Source organism: Scleropages formosus, chromosome 6, assembly GCF_900964775.1.
Source record: "Scleropages formosus chromosome 6, fSclFor1.1, whole genome shotgun sequence".
Classification (NCBI taxonomy): domain Eukaryota; kingdom Metazoa; phylum Chordata; class Actinopteri; order Osteoglossiformes; family Osteoglossidae; genus Scleropages; species Scleropages formosus.
This window is the reverse complement of record NC_041811.1, coordinates 15,243,294-15,259,770: the sequence shown is the minus strand read 5'-3', so window position 1 is coordinate 15,259,770 and position 16,477 is coordinate 15,243,294. Positions and strand designations below refer to the sequence as shown.

The window sequence follows — 16,477 nt, the reverse complement described above, 5'->3', positions numbered from 1 at the left end:
CTGTGTTTGTGGATTTACTCCCACAGTCCAAAGACATGCAGTTGAGATTAATTGGCCACTGAATTGCCCTTAGTGTGAATGTGTACTGTATGTGTGACTACTCAGAGATAGACTGGTGTCCCATCCAGGGTGTACCCCTCACCCTTGCACTAAATGATTTGGACCATTGTGACCCTGACTCGGAGGAGCAGTTTGTGAAAGTGGCAGTGAGTAAAAATAATTAAATATAACGTTGTACTTCTAAGCCAAGGTTTGTGTCCAAAGTGATTTACAGTTTAAACAGCTTGATGTTTTTGGCTGGTGCAATTCAGATTAAGCCCTTTCTCAGCATCCCAGTTCTTATTGTGCTTTTTGCTATTTAGAAGCCTTGTGTATTTTATCATCCAGTAATTATATGTTTTCTCACTTATCTCTTTGCAGAAATTAATATTTTGTCAAAGCAATCAAAGTTATGTATCTTTTGGAAATTTGACTCAGAATGAGAATTTTTTTTCCCGGCCTACTCACTTTATTCAGTGAAAGTTGTGCAGTTGCCCCATTCTCATGTCACTAATGTGAACCTCTTTGGAAACTGTGTTGTTTTTGAAGCCGTTGCACTACTGTGGACATGTTCCCTGTTACTTGTGATTCAAAATGTAAATAGCTATAGCAACACAGGGGACCTGAATTTGCTGTTTTAGATGCTTTTTTTTTTTTTGTTTAATATCAAGAATGTCACTGATGATGACAGTGAGATGAGTTATGCAGCCAATGATGTTGATCTGTTTTCAGTTTAAACAATTATATAGAGGAATACAGGCCTCATTACTTTCTTCTACAGTCCATTATGCTCCAGTCATGCTGACCTAGTAGTTCATCAAGAATACATCTCCAACTGCGTCTTTGCAGTGTCAGGGTACATTTCCTTCTGGGATTGTGATTAACCTTAGCACCCCAATCACTGAGACATCCTCCATTGCAAAGGGCGAGAACCTATGTTAATATGCAGTACTACTAAAAGAAGCTTTGAGAACAAGGCCATTTCGGTGTTAGTAATGGTTGGCCAAGGCCCTATTCTTGTGAGACAACTACCAGGTATGTCTCACATGGACAGCTGTGACACAAACAATCCCTAGCTAAAACACAGCTCTATATTTTGTTGCCCCTTAGAAGACAAGAGTCATCAAGACTGTCTGGGGCTGCCTGGTCTCCTACCACTCACTGCCAACTAAGGGGACACAAGGATATGCCTTTACTGATTTTAAAAAATCCTACTGATCTTCACATTGAGAGGTTCCAAATATTCTACTGTCAAAATACTATACTGTATACAGTGGTATATTTAGCAACATAAGTATTTTACTTTGTATTTTAGGCACTGAAATCAAACAATCATGAAAAGAATCAGTATAAACAAAATTATATATATCACCACTCCAAAGCCTAGTGTTGCAAAACCTAAAAGATTTATTTTTTTGAGAGCACACATATTTCCTCAGAATGCCCTTAAATACAGTAAAAAAAAAACTTAATTGAACAGAACACCTTTTTTTAGCTAGCTATTTCCTCAAATTGTTTATTTCTGTTGTAGGCAGATAACTCACAGTGATCCAATAATACATTTGCATTTTTCCCCAAAGGACCACCTAATTTCAAATTAATAAGTGTAGGCCGTGTCACTACCGCTGCCTAAGTCTTGAACTACGAGGCTGACTGGCGCTTAGCGGTCATTGCATGAATCTGTTACGTTAAATGTCACATTCAAGAAGCGTTTCATTAGTTCTTAGCTTGGGACTTATAAGCAAGCTATTTGTCTCTCCTGTCTGAAGACATAAAGGCATATATTAGTGTTAGTATTCCCGGCCAGTTTTTTGAAAGCTGTCAAATGATTCTGTAGCTTTACTTGGCTCTTTTATTAACAGCTTCAGTGTATTTGGTTCCTGTGATATTGTTACTAGATATGTAGCTCTCATTCAGCTATGTGTAGAATTGCATGGAACAGTAATCCTCTCCATGTAGTGTTAACAGCTTCTAGGTTGACTGGTGTAATAAGACTTGGAAGCAGGTCTAGATGAACCTAACTACGCTGAAGTCTGTTCACAACTGCCTGAATATGTAAATGCTGTTTATGATATGATAATCAACTGCTATTAAAAATGTTTTCTCTCAGTCCCTTCTTCAGTATGCCAGGATTCAGAGGCTGTATGATCAATGAGGCCTCTGCTGCTGTACTATCCCATTTCCTGTCTTAATTAGTGCCAATGTACTGTATCGACTCTTTTCCTATGGTGTATTTCAACACAAAACATTTCTGTTAGCGCTTTACCACCAGCAAAAACACGTTTTGACGCTGTGACATGTTTACTGTAGTCAGAAACCCTCCTTCTTGTTAGTGACCTTCCTAGCAATCAATAGGATATGCAGGCTTTGGTTCTAACCACTATCTTATGAGGCACAAGCAAACATTTCAACTACCATGTACTGTACCTTTATATGAATAATGCACTTTATTTTTTTTTTTATATTGTGAGCAAAACTTATCCTCATTGTCGCATTGGATTATTTTTGAAAGCTAAAAGAAAGGCTGAAAAACCCTCTTGAACATCAGGATGAATGAAGACTGGTACCCTCTGCTTTAGATGCTGTTCGCAGAAGTGTTTGTAAAATCTGCTTTAATACTTCCGAGTAGTTTCTAAGTGTTGCACTACTACAGTATATGCATTTTTTTTTGCATCCCATAGATTTAACTGATTTAACTGAAGCATGGTTCTTGCAACTAGAATTATGTGTGGATGCTAAAAGGCATATTTATTTTCCTCAAATTCATTGCACATATAGTTGTGACTTGGTTTTACCGCTGATATGCACATGAATATTACTAGCTACATTTTGTTTTTTAGCAAAAAAATATTTGTAGTAGGAAGTAACAAATGAATACAGCAAATGAAGATAAAGCATATTTCCTCTGTAACTCACCAAGGCAGTACTAAGCTCACGAAAATGATCTAGGTTCAGATTTCAGTGTATGCATAATGCCCAGAGGCATAAGTGTTTCATTTCATTTCTTAAAATTAACTTATACCACATATACATGTGTCCTTAAAGAGACTGTCATTACATTAGGATATGGTGAATAGTAAGGTGTCTTTCACTGACAGTTTGAATACTTTGGGGCTATTTTGTAGTAAACTGGAGTATATGGCATTGTAATTTCAGCCAAATAGCAGATGCTTTCTGTATCATTGTGTTGGCTTAAATGTCATGGCTGTAGTGAGAGTAAAACAAATTTTTATCAATAAATTCTTTAAACGTTTTTCTTTCCGTTTTCTCTTTTGTAAAGGAATTCATATATACATAAATATAAATATTAAATATAGTTATTTTACAGAAGCAGGCAGTGCATTAATGAATAACATTAAGAATTTAATACGAGAACAAAGCAAATCCTGAGGAGCGACAGTGTTGCTTTACATTTAAGCAAGGTCCAAAATAAACCATTTTAATATAATTTTGTTGGCTCATGGGTGCATGAGCCCGAGGTAGGACAAAGACCTCCTTCTTTTCACTCGGACTGTCACGCCCACGACCGCGCCCCGAACTTCTGCACCTGCCCAGAATCAGAGCAGCGGGGTTTAAAGAAGCCACAGCTACACACTCTCATTTGAGAAACCCATTTCTTCAGTGCTTTCGAGTGAACCCACGACAACCTTCCAGTCCTTGTAAGTCCCTTGATATCCTCAATCCCTTGTTCCCTCTCCTAACGTCCACAGCTCCCGACTTGCATTGCCTCTTGGATGACATTGGATTCTCCCCAAGACCTACATTTGTGCATTGACCGACCCACTCCTGTCCCCGCCCACAAATTTCACCTGCTCCCTTGTGTACCGTCAATAAAGATCCCGCGATTCCGTCCACACAGACACACACCTACCTCAGTCTCCTGCCCACTTAGTATAACATAGACCACATTGTTAAGTGTCTCCTTTGTTACTGTATTTGGCTTTACTTTCCTGCACAGGTGAGTCACCAAACGCCAGACCTCCCACACCTGTCCGCAGTCCCAAAAAGGGTTAAAAAGTTTCACTCTCGCCGCACTGGAGTCACGGGCAGAGTGGGTGGCTGGTCAATTTGTGCCTGTACAGGATTACTTTAACTGGCAACTTACTGTGTAAACAACGCCAATTCAAATCTTGCAGATGGTGGTCAAGCCCCTTTGGCTGAATCCTGGCCAAAGTGCCCTCTTCAAGCTCCAAAGGAATTCGAGTTCCTCTCCTCTCAACCAAGGCCTTATACAAGGCCCTGTGCTTAAGGAGGGTCTCTGCCTCAACCCCGGCCACCGTGGTTTTACTCCACTTTACAACATAGCTGTAATGAGCGGGTCGTGTCTCCGCATTCGGCCCGGTGTTGGACCAGGACTTCACCAACTGGTGCATCGGAAGGGCCAACCAAAGATGCACAGAGTATTGGTGGGGATACGCAATCGGAGCTGCCACTCGGTTGCATAACTGGGAGAGGAAGAGACAATCCAGTTTAAGAGGAATGTCAAGCACATCCCTCCCTCCCTCCTCCTTTGGAAGGTACATGACCTCCCTCCTCACGTACTCATACCTGCTCCCCCAGACGAGATCAAAAAAGTCCTTTGTGAGGCCTGTCCGCATTGTGCATTGTGCAGGGCATGAGGTACACCTGCGCAAAGTAGAGCAACGTGGGGAAGGTGTCCACCTTCAGCGCCAGTGTTTTCCTTATTAAGGAGAGGGACCTTGTCCTCCACGAACCCATTTTCCATCTGGCTTTAGTCAAACATTCTTCCCAATTAGCCCTGGCGGCACCTTCCGTAAGAAAGTTGACCGCTAACACCTTGAGAGGACTGTTGCGTCGGGAAAAACCACGATGCAGTCCTTTATTTTTCCAGATGCCGAAGAACTTGACAAGAGACTTGCCGAGGTTCAGCGCTGAGCCTGAGGCACGCCCGAACCAAGCCGCACACTTGACCAAGCGACCAGTCTGAGCACAGGAACAACACGGTGTCGTCCGCGTACTGGGCCAGCTTCACCGCCACCCCCCGGCAGGAGCAGACAGTCAATCTCTGAGTGGGCATGAATGGCAACCGCCAGCAGCTCAATGTAAAGAACATAAAGGAGTGAGAAGAGCGGACAACCCTGCCTCACTCCACTCTGCTGGGGCACCCACCCCCCAAGGGAGCCATTGACAGAAACTCGGCTACCTACCTCAGTGTAGAGCACACGCACCCACCTCAGGAAATTAGGGCCAAAGCCCAGTCTGCTCAAGGTGTTAAATAGGAAGCGGTGATCCACTTGGTCAAACACCTTTTTCTGGTCTAAACTGACCAGCATGAGGGGGACCTTTCGGTTCTCCGCCCAAGTGATCGCGTCTCGGACTAAGTGCAAATTCCAGAGCACAGAACACCCAGGTACTCCACATGTCTGGTCACGATGAACCAGATCAGCCATTACCTTCTTCAGGGTTTCAGTCAGGACTTTTGCGATGATCTTTGTATCCATGCAAAACACTGTAAGGGGTTTCCAGTTGGCAAGATCAGCTTTATCACCTTTCTTGTACAACAAGGAGAGCACCCCTGTCCTCATGCTCTTGGTAAGCATGCCCCCGCCCAGTGCCTCCTCGACAACGCGCAAAAAAACCGGCCCCAAGACGTCCCAAAACGTGGAATAAAATTCCACTGGTAAACCTTGCCGGCAACCTTGCGCCGATTCATCTTACCAAGAGTCTCCGACAGGTCGATCAAAGTGACGGGGCTCTCTAAGCCACCAAGAGCATCCTCGGGAACCCATGACGTCAAATTATCTAAAAGACTCCTTTCCGTTACTGGGTCTGTTTCCCTAACTTTAAAAAGATTTCTATAAAAACAAGATGCAACCTCCAACATCTGGGTGGTGTCGGTGAAGGACTCACCCTGCTGGTTCCGCAGAGAAGTAAACCCTCTCTTACGTTTCGAGTCCTTCACCTTATTAAAAAAAGTAGGAGGTACAATGCCTCCTTACCTCTGGTGCCAAACAGAAAGGCTTTGACCTGCCGCTCATGCAGCCGCCTCAAAGTAGCCTTTATCTCCACGGCCCTATCATAATCAAAGGTCCCTCCGTTATTGTGGCAAGAATAAATCCTCTGGAGTTCCTCCTCGAGCAAGCTGATATCCTGATGTCACAGAGCGGCACGTCAGATACAATAGTTGATGGTGAGGGTCTTGGCCTTCGCCTTGACCCCCTCCCACCAATCAGCCACCGAGGGGTAAAAATCCATAGACTCCTGCCACAATGACAAATTCTCATAAAAAAGGTCTCTATACTCCTTTTCTTGGAGGACTTCGATATTCATCTTCTAGTAGGCCCGGCCATGGGTCGGGGCCAAGATGGAAATCGTGGCCTCAACCATCACGTGGTCCATGGGCCACTGGGAGGTTAAGAGAACCTTCCTAAAAGTAACGGAGGGCGATGCTAAGAAGTAATCTAAACGACTACAGGCACCGGGGCTGTTTGCGCCAGGTAATGCCCGGATTGATGGGGTTGCATTTTCTAAAACAGTCGGTGAGGTTAAAACTGCTAATAAAATGTTTAATACTAGCATCGTCCTTGTCCTCATGAAAAATTTTGAAGTCTCCTCCTATTATTAGATGTCTATCAGTCACACGAGGAGGGACGAACTCGTCAAACAGAGCGATGCGGAACTTGACCTCCACTGGGTGTAGACGCACGGAACACATACACATTGTCTGAAGCCACTTGTCCCAGGCGGGGTCGTGGTGAATCGGAGCCTAACCCGGCAACACGGGGCGCAAGGCTGGAGGGGGAGGGGTCACACCCAGGACAGGATGCCAGTCCGTCGCAAGGCACCCCAAGCGGGACTCAAACTACAGACCCACCAGAGAGCAGGACCTGCTCAAACCCAGGGTGCACAGAACACATATGTGCAAACTTCTCTACATGACATCCACCCCCAACACTTGGCCAGCATAAATAATAAGCAGTCCTTTATTACTTTATTTTTTAGCCCCCTGATGTTGAGTTAAAATTTTAAAACCAGCCATTGCGGTACGTTATTAAAAAACAGTACTATAACACTAAAATAAGATTAAAAACCGACCCTTTTTCAATCCATTAAAACCTCCTCCCCAGACGAGGCTATTACTGCTGCCCCGCTAGAGTCCCCGTCTGGCAGATACGCCTCCAAGTTTGGTGTTGCCCGTCCTCCCTCATATGACAATCGTCAATGGGGAGCTGCGCAGGGCCCACACGGCATCCATCTGCTCCAGGGAGGAGGGACGCTCTCGGCCTTCTTCCGAAGGGGGCCTGGCCGGAAAAGGCCCCTCTCTGATACCGCTGCTTCCTTTCCAGACTTTTTCCTTCTTTTTCTTTAGTTTTGAATTTTCTTTTTTCCGCTTCAGAATCTCTGCTAGGGTAAGGGCAGGGCTTGCTCCCAGGAGCTCTTCAGCTTCACCAAGGGCTTCTTCGGCCCCCGCCGCCATTTCCACCGCCGTCTCCATCACATCGATTTTATTGCCCACCAGTGTTAATGCCTGAAAACCCTGGTCTGCAGATACCCCAGTTCCAGACAGGGCATCTGCGCACGAGGGCCTGTACTGCAGGCAGACACAGGCCAGATGGTCTTCACAGCTGCAAATATTGCAGCGGCAGGGGCCCTTGCAATCCACGGTGAAATGTCCGGTCTCCAAGCAGTTCCTACATTTCATATTCTTACAAACCTCTGCTGTATGCCCCTGACCCTGGCAGAGCCTGCAGAAGGGAGGCTGCTGGGGGTAAAAGATATAAGCCTTACTATTCTGTATATTAAAATATGCCGGGGGATGATGGAGCCCATTGGGGCCACAGGGTCAGGATGCAGGCACACCTGAAACTGCCTGCACCCCTTCCATATGCCAAACTCATCCCGGATATCCCTGTGGCCAGGTAGGAGGTCGACGTGGCGCTGGAGAAAAGCGCGGACGGCCTCGGTGAGGACAAAGGGGTTGAAGACGTGGACGGTGATTATCCTAATGTCCGTCCACCAAAGGTGCTCAATCTTATATTACTTCAACCCCCCGTCCTTCTCCTTCTTACAGATTTCTACCATTTTCTGATAGGTTTCATCAGCGAGAACGGTGACGTTGACAAACTGCCGGGGTCCATTCCTTTTAATGCAAACCACCTGTATCCGCGGCCAGGCCCAACTTGCTGAAGATGACTTCCCTGATGAATCCAGCACGATCCAGGAAGTCCTCTGCTGCCTCTGTGTTTTGCCACCTGAAGTGAGTGGTATGCTTCATCCTCGGAGCCATATTACTAGTAGATTGCTCCTCCTCCTCTGAAGATCCTCCCAGGGCAGCAAGGGCTCTTCTTCTTGGGCCTGGCCTCCTCTTCTGCAGGTGAGGCCGTCGTTGCTTCTACCCTTGCAGTTGTCGTCTCCTCCATCGTCGACTTTGCCACAATGTTCAGGTTCGCCGCTGCCGCCACCTCCACCACCAATCCTCCTCCAGCCAGCATCGGCGTTGCAGCTCCCTTGACGAGGGGCTTCGACGTCCCTGGTGGTCCTTCTTCTTGAGGGGAGCTCTTCCAGGTGGGCGACTCCTCAGGGAGAGCTGCATAATGCTGCTTCCCTGGAGGAGATGGCCTCACCTGCCTCCCAGCAGTTGTCCTCATTTTTCCATCAGGAACCGGTTGCGCTTCCTGTAGCTACGTGCACCAGGGTCTTGCGTCGCTGTGGAGCAATTTTCCTTCCCTCCTCCATGCACAAGTGCTTTAGCGCCATTCCAAAGAAGATGATGAGTGCATTTCTGCATTTCAATCATTTCTGGCAATCCAGATGATTCATTGTTGCCAGCAAAACGTCCTTTTCCTTCCTGCAATTAGGAGAAGCGGGACCGACAGCAATTCGACTTCTTTGTCTTTGAAAAATAAGAACATTTTAACATTACATTTATTCAGTCAGCTGACGCTTTTCTCCAAAGCAACTTACAGTGTTAAGGTTACAATTTTTACAGTTACAAGATCACAACTATTTTATGCATTTAAACAGCTAGATGATTTTTTACTGGAGCAATTTAAGGTAAGTACCTTAAACAAGCTGGAGATCAAACCTGCAACCTTCAGATCCAAAGCCAGTAAGTATAACCACCCTACCAGCTGTCCAACATACCAGAGCATTTTGTTCAACATCAACCCACTCAAAACACTTTGGGATTTCTGTAAAGTTCAGCAGCGCAGGCCACACTCTGACACCATGTCTCTTCATCATTCCTCTGTACACTTCTATTTTTAACATATTTACGTTCATTCATTTTGCAGGCGCTTTTCTCCAAAGTGACTTACAATGTTTAGCTACTTAGAGTTATTTGCCTATTTAGTATTTATGCAGCTGAGTAATTTTACTGGAGCAATTTAGACTAAGTGTTTTGCTCAAGCCAGGGTACTGCAGCCAGAGTGGGATTTGAACCTGCTATATAGGTGCAAATGCAGCAGCTGTGTAATCACAATTGTACCCTAGAGATATTAGTTTTACATGAATAGCCACTCATTTCAAGCTCCTCCTATAAACATGCACTCCTAGAACCACGTACGTACCCCTACATTGTAGGCTACAACCAATGGTGACCAGGTGTTTGTTATTATTGTTGTTCAGCCCCTCTGCCTACAGTGCATTACATTATTGTGAAAGATTCCAAAATTAAATCTTTTACGGAATGAACGGAGTGATGCGTGAGAACTACAGACACGCTGTGGATCATTAACAGCAATAGTGGTAGCTAGCCCCCCGGGCACGTCCCCAAAGCGGCGTCTCTGATAGCCGCAAGGCAGCTGCCAGATGGCGGGCGAGACGGGAGAGCGAGCGAGGGAGCGAGCGGAGGCTCGAGGCGTTCCCGCGCTGGGCGTTGCGTGCGGCTCGCTGAAATGAAGAAGCCACCTTTCCACTTTCACCGCAGACGCCTGACAATGTGTGCGCTGTGAGGAAGACGACGGGGGGGACTTGGAGACACACACCTACCCTACACGGGAGTGGAGGTCACGACACGACAGGAATTTAAGGTATCCTCCATTTTACAGACTGTGCGTGCCGATAAACAACCAAGACAAACGCTGCAGTAATGATGTTCGGGTATTGTCATTGACAAAGACAGGGGACCGAGGAGAAGGTGAGGACCCAATCGCGGGTTGTTATTCTTCAACACTCAAGGAGGGGAGCAGGCAGGTAAGAGTCATTGGAGGTGCAGACGTTATCCGTGAGGCTCGGCGAGAATCGCGCTCTAGGAGACGAATCAGGGAACGAAGGGAAGCGTTGCTGCTACTACTGCTAGAACAAAGCTCAACCGGTCGTAACTTGGCTGTCACGAGGGAAGCGGTGGCCTCTTTTATGTCCGGCCGGGTGCTCTGATTGGTGGTACGTGCGGTCGTTTGACTCGGCGGGGGTGACGTTATCACCGAAACACCGCTTCATTAATAAACATGGTACGTCCCAGTTCCACACAGTAGAACAGGAAGCTGTTCTCGTAAACGTGCGGCTGAAATGGACATTCTGCCTGTTTCTCCCCAGCTGTCTCATAATCATGTCAGAGAGCAGTGAACTCTAGATGCTGCTTTCACCAGAAAACAAAGGGAAAGTACGGTACTAATACCGCATGGCAAAAAGCAATTGCAAACTTGTGACTTGCACTTTTTCCTTAAAGGTGAGACAGGTCCTTATGAGAAAATATATAGAGGGATGGCATGGGTCTTCAGGCCAGGGGCTACGGGTTCGAACGTATTGAACCTCAATTGCTACAGATCCGCTGAGTCGCTCATCATAAGCGCTGTTGACTGTGTAAAAGAGAGAAGGGAGCAACTGCTTTAGATAATTGTGTCTGGCAGGACGCATTTGAAATCTAGTGTCTTTTTCCCATAAGCAGAGGTCTTTGTAAGACCCAGTAAGGAGCGCACACACACAGATGTGCTTTTCCGGTTTTCAACCTGAGTCATCCTCACTGTTTCTCGCTGCTTCCATTACGAGGGCTGCGTCCTCGGTCCAGGTGGGGTCATCGCGGAACAGGGGCCAGGGACAGGGTCTGAGGCCCAGAGCCAGAGGGCGCAGGGTGACCTCTATCTTTTCTCTTAAAGGGAGAGCATTTCGACATGAGGAGCTGCAACCCATGGACCTTTCTCCCCATCATGTTCTCTGTCTTCACAGCAGTGGGGCTCTGGGTTGTGTAAGTTGCATCTTCCTTCTTCATCCTCATTCTCCTCTTCTCTCTTTCTCTTCTAACTTAATCTCTCTGTCATCCTTTTAAAAGGTTTAAACACAGGCATGCTTTGGCTTTTTGTTTTATGTTATCACTTTGTATGTCTGGGAAAAAGTAATTTTACCTTTTTAGGTCTATCTGCTGAGTCTTGCTGGGGTGTAGGCTTGATTTCTGTTGCGGGCTTTTCATACTATAGGGAGTGAGCAATGTATTTACAGGTAGCATAGTGGTTAGAGCCGTTCCCTTTGAATCAAAAGGTTGCAGGTTTGAATCCCACCTCTAGCTGTAATATCCTTGAGCAAGGTACTTACCCTAAGTTGCTCCAGTAAAATGGTGTCCCTGCTTTAAATTATTCTTTGCTTTCATTTGAATATTAAAGGACTTAACCGTTTTGTACAAATTGTATACAGTTTGGACTTTGTAGTAACTCATATATGCAATTCTGTGTGAGAATTTTCTCTCAAAAACAGAAAGATTACATATTTATTGTGTATGCTAATTACTCATTCTAGGTACTTTATTGCTATGGAGGATGACAGAATAGTTCCACTGAGTTCAGAATACAGGTAAGGCAGGTTTGCCACAGAGCTGGAATAGAAAATGTTATTTTGTTTTCCTGCGCAGCTTAGTTGAGTAAATCCTTGCCCAAGGCCATTTAAAGGCTGCTGTATTCTGAAATCCAAGCTTTATACATTGCCTGTGTACCCTAATGTATTATAGCACAGACCATATACACTGGAATTTTGGACCAGAAAGTTTTCTTGGGTACACATTACATATTTTTGTAACCTTACTTTTTTTCCCCAAGGCAATCTGGTTCAAAAGCTCCGCCATTCATAAGGTACAGTTCAGTTGAATATCTTTCAAGAATTAATCATAACACTAACTTGTTTGACAAAAACTACACCATTGCAGTATCCCTTAGTGTTGTAACCAGTGCATTTGTCCTCCCTAGCAATGCAGGAAATGCTCCCCCAGCCAGCTGTGTCTTCAGTCAAGTTGTCAACATGGCTGCATTTGTAGGTATGAATGAATGAAGTTTTTTTTAATAGTCCTTCTTTGAGTCAGATATACTCTGCCGATTTTTCAGTTTGTGTTTCTTAATGCAAAAATTCAAATGCAAGGGAAAATATTTATAGAAAATATGAGCAAAGCACAAGAATGCCAACATTTTTTGTTGTCATGGGCATCTGATGTGCATTTCTAAATAATTTTCACTGGCCTTAGTGTATACAGTTTTCTATTTTGATATCCCCGAGACCTTGAATGCACTCTTAACAATCTCCTGCCAAAGTGTCTGCAAATGTTGCACTCTTATATTCTTACAGCCTTAACATGTCAAAGCAGGCTCTGTGCAGCCAGAATGAAAATACAGCTGAAAACCACAGCATGTTGAGTGATAGAATGTGTGTGGATAGTACCGTATTCTACTTCCATATTGGGATTATACACCGATGAGCCAAAACTTTAAAACCTCCAGCCTAATATTGTGTAGGTCCCCCTCATGCCACCAAAACAGCTCTGACCCATCAAGGCATGGACTCCACAAGACCTCTGAAGGTGTCCTGTGGTATCTGGCACCAGGACATTAGCAACATCTCCTTCAATTCCTGCAAGTTGCGAGGTGGGGCCTCCATGGATCGGACTTGTTTTTCCAGCACATCCCACAGATGTTCGATCAGATTGAGAGCTGGAGAATTTGGAGACAAATCAACACCTTGAACTCTTTCTCATGTTCCTCAAACCATTCCTGAACAATTTTTGCAGTGTGGCAGGGCACATTATCCTGCTGAAAGAGGCCACTGTCATCAGGGAATATCGTTTCCATGAAGGGGTGTACGATCTTTAGGTAGGTGTTACTTTACATGTACCATCCACATAAATGGCAGGACCCAAGGTTTCCCAGCAGAACATAGCCCAGAGCATCACACTGCCTCCATCAGCTTGCCTTCTTCCTATAGTACATCCTGCTGCCATCTGTTGCCAAGGTAAACGACCCACACGCACCCAGCCGTCCACGTGACCTAAAAGAAAACGCGATTCATCAGACCAGGCCACCTTCTTCCATTGTTGCATGTTCCAGTTGTGATGTTCACGTGCCCATTGTAGGTACTTTCCGCAGTGGACAGGGGTCATCATGGGCACCCTAACCGGTCTGTGGTTACGCAGCCCCACACTCAACAAGCTGCGATACACTGTGTGTTCTAACACCTTCTGCAATTTGTGCTTCAGTAGGTCTTCTGTGGGATCAGACCAGATGGGCTAGCTTTCGCTCCCCACATGCATCAGTGAGCCTTGGGTGCCCATGACCCTGTTGCTGGTGCACCAGTTGTCCTTCCTTGGATTACTTTTGTTAAGTACTAACCACTGCACACCAGGAACACTCCACAAGACCTGTTGCTTTGGAGATGCTCTGACCCAGTCGTCTAGCCATCACAATTTGGCCCTTGTCAAAGTCATTCAGACCCTTATGCTTGCCCATTTTTCCTGCTTCCAACACATGAAATTCAAGAACTGACTGTTCACTTGCTGCCTAATTTATTTCATCCCTTGCCAGGTGCCACTGTAACAATGTAATCAATGTTATTCACTTCATGTCAGTGGTTTTAATGTTTTGGCTGATTGGTATATACTGATTATTGTATTTGTGAAATATCTGTGTGTGATTTTGTGGATGTTACTATTTCTGTGGGGTGGTGCAGCAGGTAGCGCTGCTGCCTCACAGTGCCTTGGCTGTTAGGGTGTAGGTTTGAATTCAGTTCAGTGTGTCTAGTTGGTGTGTTCTCTCCATGTGTGTGAGTTTCCTCTCTGCTTTGGTTTCCTCCCACTCCAACCACTGTCTTTCAGGGTAAATGGTAACTCTGAATTACTCAAAGTGTATGAATATGCGTGTAACCTTACTTCTATGAACTGGTGCTCGGTCCAAGGTGTACCCTTCTAGTCCAGTGCCCAGTGATTCTGGGAGTGACTCCTGACCGCTGTGACCCTGACAAGGATGAGGGGTTAATGAAAGTATGTCTTACTTCTGTGAAGCAATATTCAAATTTCATGAATTAAGAACCACATTTAAATGCTTGAACGGTTATTTATCATGATTTTAAGTTTTAAAAAAAAAAAAAAAAAAAAAAGTGCTAAGACAAATCTGCCTGGTGTGTATGTATTTATGCCTGCTAGGTACCTTCAAGTAGTTTAACCGATGTGTGGGACTCAAAAGTACAGAAGTTTATGTCCTAAGACAGGGCCAAGGCATGTAAATCACTAGTATCTTTAATTATCAAAGGGAATAGATTTGAACAGGTGCACTCTTTCTTCACAAGTTAACTGTGGATAATTAAATTTGATCTGAAGCATTGTGTGACAGTCACTTACTTATTAATTGCCTCACAGTATGTGAAGTATGAACCTTTTGAAATCTCTCCTCTGTTCTAGCATTCATCATTGGAGTCCTCAGATACCTGCAGCTGAAGCCCAAGGTGCAGAAGCCCTTTCTCAACATTGGAGGCTTGGTGACATTGTCACTAGCCTGCTTTGGAATGACTTTGGTTGGCAATTTCCAGGTGTGGGTTGTCATCTGTCTAAATCCATTTTTTTAAAGCCATACAGTTTTATTTGCCAATAACTTAGTTTTTAAGTTGGTCTTTTATAGATCCCGAGTACAGAGTTATCCTTCTACTTAACCAAATTTATGTCTTGTGTATGTTTTCAAGGGGGCGCGGTGGCGCAGTGGGTTGGACCAGGTCCTGCTCTCTAGTGGGTCTGGGGTTCGAGTCCCGCTTGGGGTGCCTTGCGATGGACTGACGTCCTGTCCTGGGTGTGTCCCCTCCCCTCCAGCCTTACGCCCTGGGTTGCCGGGTTAGGCTCTGGTTCCCCGTGACCCCGTATGGGACCGGCGGTTCTGAAAGTGTGTGTGTGTGTGTGTGTGTGTGTGTGTGTGTGTGTGTGTGTTTACAAATTTTGATGTATATGCAATTTGTTCCCCTTTGTACTGAAACTAGAAAATCATTTATAAACAGCTGTATTTGGGAGCAGGGGGAGGGAAGTTGTACTGATTTGCCACCATTCCTGTGATTTTTGCAGCTTGCCAACGATAAGGAGCTTCACAACTTTGGCACATTAATGACCTTTTTCCTGGGGTCCGTGTTCTGCTGGATCCAGTCAATCCTGACCCTAAAGATCAACCTGTGCAATGAAGGCTGGAGGGCAGGAATCCCACGCTTCCTGCTGTCAGGCGCCATCACCTTCTGCATGCTGCTCTGTATCCTTCCATTATCTGGCACATATCTATGTCAATCACAATGGCAGACAGCTGGGGGGGGTTTGCGATTTCAAACCAAGTTGTCCTTGATCTGTCATCCTAGACTTTGCGTTGAAGGCGCAGCGCTTGCTCATGCATGCTGCTCGCACACAGTGGGCCTTGGTCATGTTCTTCCTCTGCTACCTGGGTACCTTCGCCGTTGAGTTCCGTCACCACCGCTTCGAGATTGTCTGCAGCGATGACCAGGAACCCCAGATCAGAGCTGAGATGGAAGTTTCAGAATTTCAGTCAGACCAGTTATAGGGCTCTTCCTGCCTTTTATTGTAAACTAGCAGAATGTGGCAGCCTGACTGCTTTAGGTTTTCCACATTGTTCTGGAATTTCAGCTCTGCATGTTTAAGTGTCTCTGATACATTCCTCCAGTGATGAGGTATAAAGGGCAATATAGGAGTTTTCACTACTTTAGCTCCAGTTTATAAAGAAGTCTTCCTTGGAACAAGAGGCTCCCCAGATTTCTTGTTCTGAAGGAATCTTGCTCTGTAAAGTTTATTACATTGGATTACATTTTTTATGTGGGAGGCATGGTGGCGCAGCAGGTACTGCTGCCACCTCAGAGCACCCAGGCTGACTGGGTGTAGGTTCAAGTGTAGCTCAGTCTGTGTGAAGTTTGCATGTCCTCCTCCTGGTTGTGTAGGTTTCTTCTAGGTGCTCTGGTTTTCTCCAACAGACCAAAGGCATGTAGTTCAGGTGAATTGGAGATGCTGAACTACACATAGACTGTGACTGAATTTGTATTTGTGTGTGTGGCTACCCTGCAATACACTAGTGTCCCATACCATGGTGTACCCCATTTTCCTAGTGCCCAGAGATTTTGGGATAGGTTTCAGACTGCCATGACTCTGACAAGGACAAGCAGTGAACAACAGTGAGTGAGAACACTTTGTTACCCTTAACAGAAACTGACACATGCCTCAAAGAACTAATTCACCCTTTTGGATGAATTC

At 45.3% G+C, this 16,477-nt stretch overlaps 1 protein-coding gene across 5 annotated transcripts; it reads left to right on the top strand.

Moving 5' to 3' along the window:
* The first annotated feature begins 9,828 nt into the window (after window positions 1-9,828).
* tmem150c (transmembrane protein 150C) lies at window positions 9,829-16,165 on the top strand. 5 transcript variants are annotated; one of them, XM_018744840.2, is made up of 8 exons: window positions 10,498-10,669; window positions 11,097-11,185; window positions 11,731-11,784; window positions 12,027-12,059; window positions 12,174-12,241; window positions 14,648-14,775; window positions 15,296-15,473; window positions 15,577-16,165. In XM_018744840.2, the coding sequence occupies exons 1-8, from the start codon at window positions 10,622-10,624 to the stop codon at window positions 15,774-15,776; spliced, it is 798 nt and encodes a 265-aa protein (XP_018600356.2). In that variant the 5' UTR covers window positions 10,498-10,621; the 3' UTR covers window positions 15,777-16,165. The 5 variants fall into 5 exon arrangements, with proteins under 5 accessions (XP_018600359.2, XP_029108656.1, XP_018600356.2 ...); XM_018744843.2 differs by lacking the exon at window positions 10,498-10,669 and adding an exon at window positions 9,829-10,031 and having other exon boundaries at window positions 15,296-15,721; XM_029252823.1 differs by lacking the exon at window positions 10,498-10,669 and adding an exon at window positions 10,438-10,451 and having other exon boundaries at window positions 15,296-15,721.
* The last annotated feature ends 312 nt before the right edge of the window (window positions 16,166-16,477 follow it).